General features: G+C 43.3%; 1 protein-coding gene across 2 annotated transcripts in view; it reads right to left on the bottom strand.

Moving 5' to 3' along the window:
* The window catches only part of gtf2f2b (general transcription factor IIF, polypeptide 2b), a 40462-nt gene extending 38413 nt beyond the window's left edge, over positions 1-2049 (bottom strand). The window contains exons 1-4 of one of the 2 annotated variants that reach the window (XM_055878084.1): positions 1754-2049; positions 1533-1606; positions 1251-1269; positions 844-988 (exon numbers count right to left, since the gene is read on the bottom strand). In XM_055878084.1, the coding sequence (XP_055734059.1) occupies positions 844-988; positions 1251-1269; positions 1533-1606; positions 1754-1906 (391 nt within the window). In that variant the 5' untranslated portion in view covers positions 1907-2049. The remainder of the gene's footprint in view (positions 1-843; positions 989-1250; positions 1270-1532; positions 1607-1753) is intronic. The other variant, XM_055878085.1, reaches the window with a different exon arrangement.
* Positions 2050-13725: the final 11676 nt, after the last annotated feature.

The raw sequence follows: 13725 nt of genomic DNA, 5'->3' as shown, positions 1-13725 counted from the left end.
AGCCGCAACGCATCAGTGCACCACAAGCCTATGGCTCATGAGGGCAGCAGGTGGCCTAGCAATTAGAGGCGAGCCAGCAACCGAAGGGTTGCCAGTTCAAATCTCGGGTCTGACTGGAAGAATCTGTCGGGAAGTGAGTTGGCAGGCGGAAGGGTTGATGATATGAAATCCTATATACCACTACCTGTTGTTGTGCCCTTGAGCAAACCCCACACAACAACAGCCCACTGGGAGCCCAGTGTGGCAGCCCCCTGCACCTTTACAAAAACACAGATCTGTGTCTTTGAGGGGTTAAAAGTGGAAGTCAAATTTTGGTTTGATCTTAATCAATTTATTTTTGTTCTATATTATTTCATCCAATGATCAAAGAGAACCTCATGGATTAACTATAAACCAAAGAAGCAGTCCTCTCCTGTGTCTCTACAGTAGACTGTTTAAAATAAAGTTGGGTCTATCTATTTGATGAGAATTTTTTAATATAACATTTTAAAGGGTTAAAAAATTAATAAATCAGTGCATTAGAGTAATCATAATAACTCTGTCAATAGAGCCAGGCAATAGAGCCAGGCAAAATCAGGAGTATAAAATAGTTTGTCAACATTTCAGCTTCAGCTTTTAAGACAAGTCAACTGAAATAGGCCAAACGAGAAGTCTTGATGATGAATCTCTCCATTGCTTGAGCATGACGACCCAAATCTAATCTGTTTAATCTCAAGGAGTCTCATCTCTTGAATATTTATGATTCACCAACTCAAAAGGCACCATATACCGTCAACTCAAAATGAAACATATCTCCATGGTGTTTTACCAGTACTAGAGCAGAGCAGGGCAGTAGTCTGTTACCTGCAGAGGTCTCAGTGAACACAGCCAGGGTCTGCCCCCCCACACTATGCATGGTGAATGGGTGGTCCCGGGGAGCTCGTACAGACGCTGCCTTCTCCCCCAGGGCAGACAGACTGGTTAGGTCCTCATTCAGGGTGAACGACACCTAAAGGAAACACCACAGACCTTTGGATCTGCTAACATCCCAGCATGGATGCAGGCTTTTGTTCAAACCAAGCAGTAAAACCTCTGATTCAACTAATCATAGTCTATGAATCTATAAACATGACTTACAATAATGAAAATGATGTTCTCATAATACAGCTACTGTTTTCTAGAACGCTTCCAAAAGTTTGAGGTATTACTGAGGACAAGGAACAGTGTATGGGTTTACAGTGACACCTTGTGGCAACAAGTAACATACTTACATCTGCTTTTCCTTGTTTCCTATGAAGGGGGGAAATGCATTTACTTTCAGTTAACTACAACATAGGCTACACTAATTGTCTCATTAGACAGCTGATTCCTTTAGAACCATGTTACTGAATTTCAGACCATTTATAACTAGCATCACCAACTACAAAATTGAGCATGATGTCCACTGCAAAAGTCAACATTTCTATGTCTGGTAGTATTGAACCCCTCTGAAAAGCAGTCATATGTTATCAGTAATGACAGATGTGGAGTTATAGCTAATGGTCAGTGTTTACTTTACAATCTTGAGCTTTCCAATTTCTCCTTTTCCGGATGCTTTGGCCCACTGCTGGGCCAAGTACTTGGGAACCTGATCAGGTCAAACAAAAGTTAAAAAGAGACCGGAGGTGGTAATTTAGCTAGCTAAATGCTAGGCTATTCCTCAACAAAACCGTCAGGTGTGACCAATATGTGTATGGATATGACTTACCGTTTAATTAGATTTTAGGCAACATACCTTTACTAGCCATACACCGGTGTTTTGCTTAGCTCCCGTTAAATCAACCTCCGTTTTTTCAGACATAGCGGCAGATCCTTTGATGAGGTTCTTCACGACACGTGAAGTTGCTAACAATGGAGTCACAGACAGGTTACAGGAAATACAACGCATGAGAAACCTCACTTCGATCAATGAAGACCACACTACACAGCGGTGATGGATAATACAATTTGAATAACATTGTGCAGGTGTGAAATTATTTTATGGTGAATTTGGTCAATTTTATTTATTAGCCTATTGATAAGGTTGTAACTATACGTGGATCAGAATATTTGATCCCACTGGAATTCACAAATGTTTTATAAAAATACAGTATAAATCAGAGGTGGCACCAAGTCACTATTATTCGAGTCACATGCAAATCTCAAGTGACAAGGCCCGAGTCTCAAGTCGAGTCCCAATTAGAACGGGTCAAAACTCAAGTCAAGTCGAAGTCGTGCATTCTAAGAGTCCAGTCACGTTTTCAAGTCAGGTCTCCAGTCAAGTTTTAAAAAATCTATACATGCAACAACTTGTTCAACTACAAAGCATTGTCATCTATTTATTGAGGCTACCAGACAGCCCTTTTCATTATTTTGTCTACAACACATTTTGATTTGCCTATGTAATTGTAAAATAGGGACCTTGTGGCAGTTGTAAGGGCATGAAATCAGCAGAAGGCAAGGCAGGTTGACATACTCAGTGTAGATTTATCTACAGGTCTTGGTGATCCAATGATGAAAGCGAGTTATATTTAATTAAGCAATAAGGCCCGAGGGGGTGTGCTATATGGCCAAAATACAAGAACTGTTCTTTATTAGGACGCAACGTGGAGTGCCTGGACACAGCCCTTAGCCATGGTATATTGGCCATGTACCACAAACCCCCGAGGTGCCTTATTGCTATTACAAACTGGTTACCAATGTAATTAGAGCAGTAAAAATGGTCATACCTGTGGAATACGGTCTGATATACCACAGCTGCCAGCCAATCAACATTCAGGGCTCGAACCACCCACTTTACAATACAAAATATACACGTAGATTTACCAAATATACAGAGCCAATAGACCAAAAGAAATAGCCTCTGTATCAGGCTTAACCTGTTATATCTGAGCAGACACAAGTAGAGGGCAAGACTGTAACCTCCCATTGAAAAACCAAATCGAATCCGGCAAACAGGTAGGCCTAAATAATATAAGCTTGTGGCCCCCAGGACCATACAATTACCCAATTGGCAATTACAACCAATAACCTGGTACTACCATGTAAAAGGAAATTTCCACATCCATTTTTACATTCGTCTTATTCAGACTTAATGATTATTAATGATATTTCAACACCATGCATATATGGAGCAATCATTTCCTCTTATTCAACGTTCTGACTCCAAAGCGTGGAGCGCAGGCCACGTAGCCTATTTCTCTGTGCCCTGAGGCGCGCGCGCTCCTATTACGCACAACCAGAATGACAGAGACATAGGACAAATGACCCGTTCAAAACAACTGGAAACCTGAAACGGGTAATTAGGACATTTTCGACTTCCGACTTCAGTGCGCTCAAAACAACTGGAAACTCTGAAAAAAACAAGCGCCGAGTGGGAAAAATCATTTGGAACGGTCATCCAACTCGGGAACTCGGGAACTCGGGCCTCTTTCTAGAGCTCCGACTTTCCGACCTGAAGATCAATGACGTCATGATTTGATTTCGGATTTTTCCGAGTTCCCAGTTGTTTTGAACGTGGCAACGGAACTCCGACATAACCTGTGAAATATGAACAAAGCAGTGGTGGTGTTGCCATTTAAGATGTGGGAGGATGATCATTCCCAAGATGTGGGAGGATGATCATGAGCATGGCCTTATTTCTATTACAGCATACTGGATGACTGTCATTCATATTCCATTGACCCAGGTTAACATTAACATCGATAGGTTTAAGGTACTACATGATACTCAAATTTTCCCTATACCCATCATGAGGTTGCTAGCTACAACTTAGCCTATGAATGGAAGTTTACAACGTAGGTTGATAGAAATTTGAGTAATCAAGATGACAGACATTGACACATTCAATACCGCCTTGCACACTCTTGCCAGCATATAGCTGATCTAGGGTGTAATCATTAGTCCAACAGTTGGAAACAAGAGTTTCTACTGGACAAATTCAGGTAAGTTTATCCCCGTTTCGTTATGTTTGCTTCTATTTCAAAATCGTTAGCACAATCGGCGGAATGAATACACGCCTGTTCACATGCAAACACAGTTCACTTTCATAGCAGCCACATACAAACAGCATGAATGATCCCTTTGATCGTTGTATTCCTTCTCTCCTCCTCTCATCAGATCAACGCAAACTTTATTTGTCACATGCGCTGAATACAACAACTGTAGACCTTACCGTGAAATGCTTACTTGCAAGCCTTTAGCCAACAGTGCAATTCAAGAAACAGTTAAGAAAATATTTACCAATATTTTACCACAATAAAATAACAATAATGAGGCTATATACAGGGGTTACTGGTACCGAGTCAATGTGAGGGGGTGCAGATTAGTCGAGGTAATTTGTACATGTAGTTAGGGGTGAAGTGACTATGCAAAGATAATAAACAGTGAGTAGCAGCACTGTACATAACAAATGGGGGGATTTCTGACAATTTCTGGTTATTTCCTCTGACACCGCCTAGTATATAGGTCCTGGATGGCAAGAAGCTCGGCCCCAGTGATGTACTGGGCCGTACGCACTACCCTCTGTAGCGCCTTATGCTCAGTTGCCGAGCAGTTGCCATACCAGGTGGTGATTCAACCGGTCAGCATACTCTCGATGGTGCAGCTGTAGAACTTTTTGAGGATCTGGTGACCCCTGCCAAATCTTTTCAGTCTCCTGAGGGGGAAAAGGTGTTGCCATGCCCTCTTCATGACTGTCTTGGTGTGTTTGGACCACGATAGTTCGTTGGTAATGTGGACACCAAGGAACTTGAAACTCTCGACCCGCTCCACTGCAGCCCCGTCGATGCTAACGGGGGCCTGTTCAGCCTGCCTTTTTCTGTAATACACGATCCGCTCCTTTGTCTTGCTCACATTGAGGGAGAGGTTGTTGTCCTGGCACCACACTGCCAGGTCTCTGACCTCCTCCCTATAGGCTGTCTCATCGTTGTCGGTGATAAGTTCTACCACTGTTGTGTCGTCAGCAAACTTAATGATGGTGTTGGAGTCGTGTTTGGCCATGCAGTCTGGCCTGTCTCCTGGTAGTGCCTCCATGCTCTGGACACTACGCTGACAGACACAGCAAACCTTCTTGCCACAGCTCGCAATGATGTGCCATCCTGGATGAGCTGCACTACCTGAGCCACTTGTGTGGGTTGTAGACTCCGTCATGCTACCACTAGAGTGAGAGCACCGCCAGCATTCAAAAGTGACCAAAACATCAGCCAGGAAGCATAGGAACTGAGAAGTGGTCTGTGGTCACCACCTGCAGAATCACTCCTTTATTGGGGGTGTCTTGCTAATTGCCTATAATTTCCACCTTTTGTCTATTCCATTTGCACAACAGCATGTGAAATTTATTGTCAATCAGTGTTGCTTCCTAAGTGGACAGTTTGATTTCACAGAAGTGTGATTGACTTGGAGTTACATTGTGTTGTTTAAGTGTTCCATTTATTTTTTTGAGCAGTGTATATAGCTCAACTCTAGATGTTCACTCTATGATTTAATGACATTAGCTAATTTACCACTAGATGGAGCTGTTCCACATGACAAGATTAAGGGAAGGGAGCAACTTCAATCACAATTGGGGTGCTGAGGCAGATATGTAGGCCTACATGTAGGGTATTTATGTGGATAACCTGAACATTGGAGTTCTCAACTATAACTATTTTGAGCTTAGACCACCAGGTCAACACTGTCACCTGTTGCTCCTCATGTTGTTGACTAGGCACATTTCCTCTGTTCCTCAGAGATCTCTCAACACATTGTGACCCAGTAGCACCATGTCCTGGTCCACACAAACCTCTGACTGCTAAAGGACTGATCTCAGAGCCTCTCGCCTGCCTACCTTTCACCACCTTAACATTTACCTCAGAACCCTTCACCACATCAGGGCACTTCACCCACAGACTTCCCTCAGCCTGGCAGGTCTTATCTTCGTTATGGGAGTGTGTCGAAAGGCTATAAACAAGGACAGAGGCCGACAGATGATGCAGTTACTGTACAGTAGCATCCACACAGGCACACACCCAAGCTCAAGCACATTCACATGAATATATGCACAAACATGCAAACATACAGTACAATTGCAAGATACGCGCTTTCCAGTCGGGCTGATACAACATAGTGTGATTGGCAGTACTATGGAGAATACCTGGTGTTCCTACTCAGTAGATTCTCCACACCTTTTTCTCAGGGCTCAGATTTCACTCTGGCTGTCTCTGTGGTTTTCTTCAGACCTGAGAGAAGTGTTGACAGACCTCCTCTAACCCTAAATGAACACTGCCATGGTCATGACTCAGGGCTTTGATTCCCCTGTCAGGGGCAACATTACTTGAGGTTTGCATTTATGTAATTGCGAGAGAGAGCGAGAGGATTTTGCTTCATTCACCACTCTATTGTTGCTTCGGTTCATAAACTCTCTATTTTCCTATCACTCACTGCAGGATGAGAAGGATGGACCATTCATAAACATTATTAGATTCAGTTAGCTAGGCAGCGTAACTACATGATGCAATACTTCCTAGACTCATAAATCTATATATGAGGGGCAAAATGAAATCATGCTATGGTCACTTAACTTACTGTTAAGTTTTCAAAGAAAGAGAGCAATGTTGTTTTACACAGAACTAAATATTTGTGTAAAGTACTCTGCTTGGCACTGTATACTGTAATAGTCTTGTTAATTTGAAAGACTATCAGTAAGATATTTTTTTATTTTTCCTTGCTGTCAAGTCAGTGATATCTGTGAAATGTATGAGTGCTACTCTGTCAGCTGTAACTGAGATGTGTGTTTATGAAGTGGCGCCATGGAGGAGCTTGAACAGGTTGTTTCAGATGTGTTTAACTTACCTCTGTTGATGGATCATCTAACAGAGATGTATATATATATATATGTCCCTGTCTCTGTCACTCGGATCAGCCTCTGCCCCCCTTTCTCCTCTGGACTAGAAAGACAGGTCCAAGGAGCAGGATCAGAGCAGTATGTCTAACTAACTGGTCACGTACTGGTCATCACTGTGGGGACAATATACTCTACAATAACATATGCATTGGTTGAAACTCAATGTTGAATTCAAATCTCCCTACCATCATAGCTAAGCCAATATGACAACAATGTCGATGAACATTTGCAAATCAACTAGACTGGAGGTACACAACACACCCGCCTCTCGCCATTAGCCATCCGGCCGTTACCGAGAACCACATACCAGATTATTGAACAGGATTTTGAACAGGGTCGTTAGCCTCAGCAAAAAATGACAATTTCTTGCCCGACCTAGCTCAATATCTAGGCGACCTAGCTCAATATCTAAACGTCCGATAAGGACACTACAGCATCCGGTGATTACAGTGACCGTGGAAACATGAACGAATACAAACAGTGTAGCTATTCCCTCCGCAAGGCAATCAAACAAGCTAAGCGTCAGTATAGAGACAAAGTAGAGTCGCAATTCAACGGCTCAGACACGAGAGGTATGTGGCAGGGTCTACAGTCAATCACGGACTACAAAAGGAAAACCAGCTCCGTCGCGGACCACGATGTCTTGCTCCCAGACAAACTAAACAACTTCTTTGCTCGCTTTGAGGACAATACAGTGCCACTGACACGGCCCGCTACCAAAACCCCTCGGGCTCTCTTTCACTGCAACTAACATGAGTAAAACATTTAAACGTGTTAGCCCTCGCAAGGCAGCCGACCCAGACGGCATCCCCAGCCTCGTCCTCAGAGCATGCGCAGACCAGCTGGCTGGTGTGTTTATGGACATATTCAATCAATCCTCATCCCAGTCTGCTGTTCCCACATGCTTCAAGAGGGCCACCATTGTTCCTGTTCCCAAGAAAGCTAAGGTAACTGAGCTAAATTACTATCGCCCCGTAGCACTCACTTCCGTCATCATGAAGTGCTATGAGAGACTAGTCAAGGACAATATCACCTCCACCCTACCTGACACCCTAGACCCACTCCAATTTGCTTACCTCCCCGATAGGTCCACAGACAACGCAATCACACTGCACACTGCCCTAACCCATCTGAAAAAGAGGAATATCTATGTAAGAATGCTGTTCATCGACTACAGCTCAGCATTTAACACCATAGTACCCTCCAAACTCGTCATTAAGCTCGAGACCCTGGGTCTCGACCCCGCCCTGTGCAACTGGGTCCTGGACTTCCTGACGGGCCGCCCCCAGGTGGTGAGGGTAGGAAACAACATCTCCACCCCGCTGATCCTCAACACTGGGGCCCCACAAGGGTGCGTTCTCAGCCCTCTCTTGTACTCCCTGTTCACCCATGACTGCGTGGCCATGCACGCCTCCAACTCAATCATCAAGTTTGCAGACGACACAACAGTGGTAGGCTTGATTACCAACAACAACGAGATGGCCTACAGGGAGGAGGTGAGGGCCTCTCGGAGTGTGCTGTCAGGAAAATAACCGCACACTCAATGACAACAAAACAAAGGAGATGATCGTGGACTTCAGGAAACAGCAGAGGGAGCAGGCCCCTATCCACATTGACGGGACAGTAGTGGAGAAGGTGGAAAGTTTTAAGTTCCTCGGCGTACACATCACGGACAAACTGAAATGGTCCACCCACACAGACAGCGTGGTGAAGAAGGCGCAGTAGCGCCTCTTCAACCTCAGGAGGCTGAAGAAATTTGGCTTGTCACCAAAAACACTCACAAACTTTTACAGATGCACAATCGAGAGCATCCTGTCGGGCTGTATCACCGCCTGGTATGGCAACTGCTCCGCCCACAACCGTAAGGCTCTCCAGAGAGTAGTGAGGTCTGCATAATGCATCACCGGGGGAAAACTAACTGCCCTCCAGGAAACATACACCACCCAATGTCACAGGAAGGCCAAAAAGTTAATCAAGGACACCAACTACCTGAGCCACTACCTGTTCACCCCGCTATCATCCAGAAGGCGAAGTCAGTACAGGTGCATCAAAGCGGGGACCGAGAGACTGAAAAACAACTTCTATCTCAAGGCCATCAGACTGTTAAACACCCATCACTAACTTTGAGTGGCTGCTGCCAACATACTGACTCATCTCTAGCCACTTTAATAATGGAAAATGTATGTAATAAATGTATCACTAGCCACTTTATATAATGTTGACATACCCATTACTCATCTCATATGTATATACTGTACTCTATACCATCTTGCCTATGCCGTTCGGCCATCGCTCATTCATTAATCTTTATGTACATATTCTTATTAATTCCTTTACACTTGGGTGTATAAGGTAGTTGTTGTGAAATTGTTAGATTACTTGTTAGATATTACTGCATGGTCGAAACTAGAAGCGCAAGCATTTCGCTACACTCGCATTAACATCTGCTAACCATGTGTATGTGACAAATAACATTTGATTTGATTTGATACGTCATCTATAATAATTTGTCTGCTCTAAAATATTTTGACCAGCAGGTACTTATTTTTGACCCAATTGGATGTAAAACCTCAAGAAGCTTTGCTTCCCCATCGCTACCAATTAGCTAGCCAATTAACATTAGCCAGTAACCTTAGCTAGCTAGCTACAAGCCAAAAAGGGTGTAACATTAGCTGTATGAACAGATTGTGATGCACCAGCACATCTCAATGTTTACAATATCACACACATTCTTCCACAAAGCACAGCTAGCTAGCTAAGTAAAGTTCATGGTCAACACCAAACTATGGGAAACTGCCACACTGCTAATGTGTAATACATGCAATGGGCATTGTTCATTTAACGTTAACTAACGTTACGCCTGGATTGCTTAGCAATGTAAACTGAACAAAAATATAAACACAACATGTAAAGTGTTCGTCCCATGTTTCATAAGCTGAAGTAAAAAATTGAAAAATGAATCCAAAAGGCTCGGGGTTCAGGGATACATCACGTACAATACTCACATCTAGTAGTTAATGTCCCATTACTGAGCCTTGATAAAACCATCTTCATGCTAGTGTGACACTTTTGATATTCTGGATTTTCCTTGATTGTCTATGCGATTAAAATGTGGGTCAAAAGAAAAGGGAAATTAAAATACTGTCTGAGTTTTCGGGGGAAAACTACACTGTCTACCAGTGTCCTAGTGTCCCACCTGCTGTGTACCAGAGTTCTCCTCTCTAGCTAGCTACCTAACTAACTGGCTAGCTAACTAGCTAGCACATGGTGTCCTTCACTCCTGCATGCCAAACACCTGCCCTCGCCGTTGTTAACAGAACTGCGAGAAAGCAGTGCCCGACAGGCAGGAGCTAAGGACACTGTCTACCGGTGTCCTAGCTATCGTTAGCTAGCTAACTACCTATCCCGCCTGCTGTGTACCGGAGTCCTAGTTATCTAGCTAACTGGCTAGCACAGGTGAGGGTGAAGCTAACTGTCTACCATTGTACCTAGCTAGCTACCGGCATTGTCGCCCCCACCTCTTCTTCTGTGGGGTTTATCGGCGGTGGCATCCAATACTATGGTGCATTACTGCTACCTACTGTACTGGAGCGATCCCGCCTGTGTACCGGAGACCTACCTTAAAAATGTACCAAAATAAGTATAAAGAGGGGTTCCTGCAGATGCTGGAATGCCCACATACAGGAACGCCCCAAATTGTGGGATGCAATTGCACCCTTCTCCATCTTGTTACTATGGAGAGAACGGTGGAGACTGGAGAGACCAACACTCAACTGTCAAGGAATACGTTGTGCCCTTATCCGTCAGATGCTCTCCTGCCCTAAGGTACACCCCAGGGACACACTGCTTAATAACTGCAGATTGGCAGATTGTGTTTCCTGAAATGCGTACACTCGTTCGATTGACTAAACGAGTTGATTTTTCGGTTGACTCTGGAAAATTAGCTGTTATTAATATTAAATAAATACTAATAACTACATTATTTTAGTTGCCATTGCCATTATTGTGTATTTTTACTTTACTTGTATTGCTATGTTAAGTTATGCTGTATTATATATGTTGTATAATAATGTTGCATAATCACCTTCCGGTGTAAAAAACATGGAAATTAAAAGCAAAAAACTATGTTTTAAGTGAGAAGGGATTTGTTTGAAGCCATAAAAAAGGAAATTCACATGATCACCACAATGCCTACTCCACCCATGCTCTACCAAGGTTTTCCAGCACACAGCTTTGACCTACTACAGTAGCTATGTTGGTCTATTACTTAAATTCAAACCTTCTCAAACAGTCTAATTCATAACTCTTCAGTGGAATAATGAACTTTACAGTGTCCTGCTATTAAGTTTGTGACTCTACAAATTTGTTGGATGCAGTGATGTTTGTTTTGGTTGTGTTTCAGATTATTTTGTGCCCAGTATAAATTAATGGTAAATAATGTATTGTGTCAGTTTGGAGTCACTTTTATTGTAAATAAGAATGGAATATGTTTCTAAACACTTCTACATTAATGTGGATGTTACTTAACACTTAATAATGATGAGTGAGAAAGTTATAGACGCATAAATATCATACTAACCGCTCACCGTTACAATAACTGGGAAGGTTAGCATTTTTGGAGGGTTATGATATTTGTGCATCTATAACTAGGCCCCTCAAGTGAAGGGAAATCTTAACATTACAGCATACAATGACATTCTAGACAATTCTGTGCTTCCAAATCTGTGGTAACAGTTTGGGGAAGGCCCTTTCTGGTTTCAGCGTGACAATGCCCCCGTGCACAAAGCGACGTCCATACAGAAATGGTTTGTCTAGATTAGTGTGGAAAAACTTGACTGGCCTGCACAGAGCCTTGACCTCAACCCCATTCAAACACCTTTGGGATGAATTAGAACGCCGACTGCGAGCCAGTCCTAATCACCCAACATCAGTGCCCGACCTCACTAATGCTTTTGAGGCTGAATGGAAGCAAGTCCCCGCAGCAATATTCCAACATCAAGTGGAAATCCTTCCCAGAAGAGTGGAGACTGGTATAGCAGCAAAGGGGGGACCAACTCCATATTAATGCCCAATATTTTTGAATGAGATGTTCAACGAGCAGGTGTCCACACACTTTTGGCCATACAGTGTATCTGTATCTATTCATCATCATCAATCATGTATCCCAGGTCTTCCTCACATTTTTGTTTTACATGTTTTCTGTCATCGGGGAAATTGGAAATCAACTTTAAAGGTTTGTCAGACTCTTAAAATAGTTTCAATCTTTGAAGCTTCTTGCTTGTCCAGTGTTTGCTGCATAGAGAGAATAAAGTGTTGCATCTACAAAAGTTCACCTTAGCACCACTACGGACTGGTCTTCCCTGGTTGCCTGAACCTGCTGAGACCCCTGTCATCATCTGATCCTGCTAAGATGAGGCATGGCAAAGAATTACCTTGGTGTTCATTTATACATTGATTCTATTCTTGGATAATATAATGGTTCAATAATTGAAATGACCATTATTCCCAGATCCCAGACTGTCTCATGTAGCTACTGTAGGTCTACCCATCACCTCAAGATGGAACTTTCTTATCATTCACTGATTGATATAATATACTGAAAAATTCACCTGAACTCCGTAGGCGGGTCTTCCCTGGCTGTCTGACCCTGCTGGGACACCTGTCACCATCTGATCCTGCTAAGGCATGATGAGCATAGTGTTGTGTAGTGTGTACTGACTGTGCACCATGACAGTGAAGCCTGTAGAGCTGTTTATGCCGTGTCAGTGTGAAAAGTAGGGAATTAGCTAGTGAAACTGACAGATCAATGACATTACATTGCTACTGTATGCTGACTAATATCATCGTTTGATTCAGGTCTAGTGTGATTGAGGAAAAATTTTAATTGTGAGCTAGCGAGCTAACGTTAGCCAACTTTTGGCTAGCTCTAATGGTACATCTTCTGGCGAAAACTAGCCAAGTTAATTTACTTTTGTTGAAACGGGACAAAACAAAGGCTACAAAACATTTCCATACACACAACAGCTGTTAGATACTGCTACCTGACAAATACGGAGATAGCTAGAGGGTAAAGCTGAACTGGCCATGGTGGCGAAGTAATTACAATATACCAATTAGACACTGGAGTGATAGATGTGCAGAAGATGAGTGTGCAAGTAGAGATATTGGGGTGCAAAGGAGCAAGATAAATAAATAAATACAGTATGGGGATGAGGTAGTTGGATGGGCTGTTTGCAGATGGGCTATGTACAGGTGCAGTGATCTGTGAGCTGCTCTGACAGCTGGTGCTTACTTAAAGCTACTGAGAGAGATATGAGTCTCCAGCTTCAGTGATTTTTGCAGTTCGTTCCAGTCATTGGCAGCAGAGAACTGGAAGGAAAGGCGGCCAAAGGAGGAATTGGCTTTGGGGGTGACTAGTGGGATATACCTGCTGGAGCGCATGCTACGGGTGGGTGTTGCTATGGTGACCAGTGAGCTGAGATAAGGCGGGGCTTTACCTAGCAGAGACTTGTAGATGACCTGGAGCCAGTGGGTTTGGCGACGAGTATGAAGTGAGGGCCAGCCAACGAGAGCATACAGGTCGCAGTGGTGGGTAGTATATGGGGCTTTGGTGACAAAACGGATGGCACTGTGATAGACTGCATCCAATTTGCTGAGTAGAGTGTTGGAGGCTATTTTGTGAATGACATCGCCGAAGTCAAGAATCGGTAGGATAATCAGTTTTACGAGGGTATGTTTGGCAGCATGAGTGAAGGCTGCTTTGTTGCGAAATTGGAAGCTGATTACAGATTTAATTTTGGATTGGAGATGCTTAATGGGAGTCTGGAAGGAGAGTTTACAGTCTA

The sequence above is a fragment of the Salvelinus fontinalis genome, chromosome 23 (assembly GCF_029448725.1).
Source record: "Salvelinus fontinalis isolate EN_2023a chromosome 23, ASM2944872v1, whole genome shotgun sequence".
NCBI classification, from domain to species: Eukaryota; Metazoa; Chordata; class Actinopteri; order Salmoniformes; family Salmonidae; genus Salvelinus; species Salvelinus fontinalis.
This window is presented reverse-complemented; position numbering and strand designations above follow the sequence as displayed.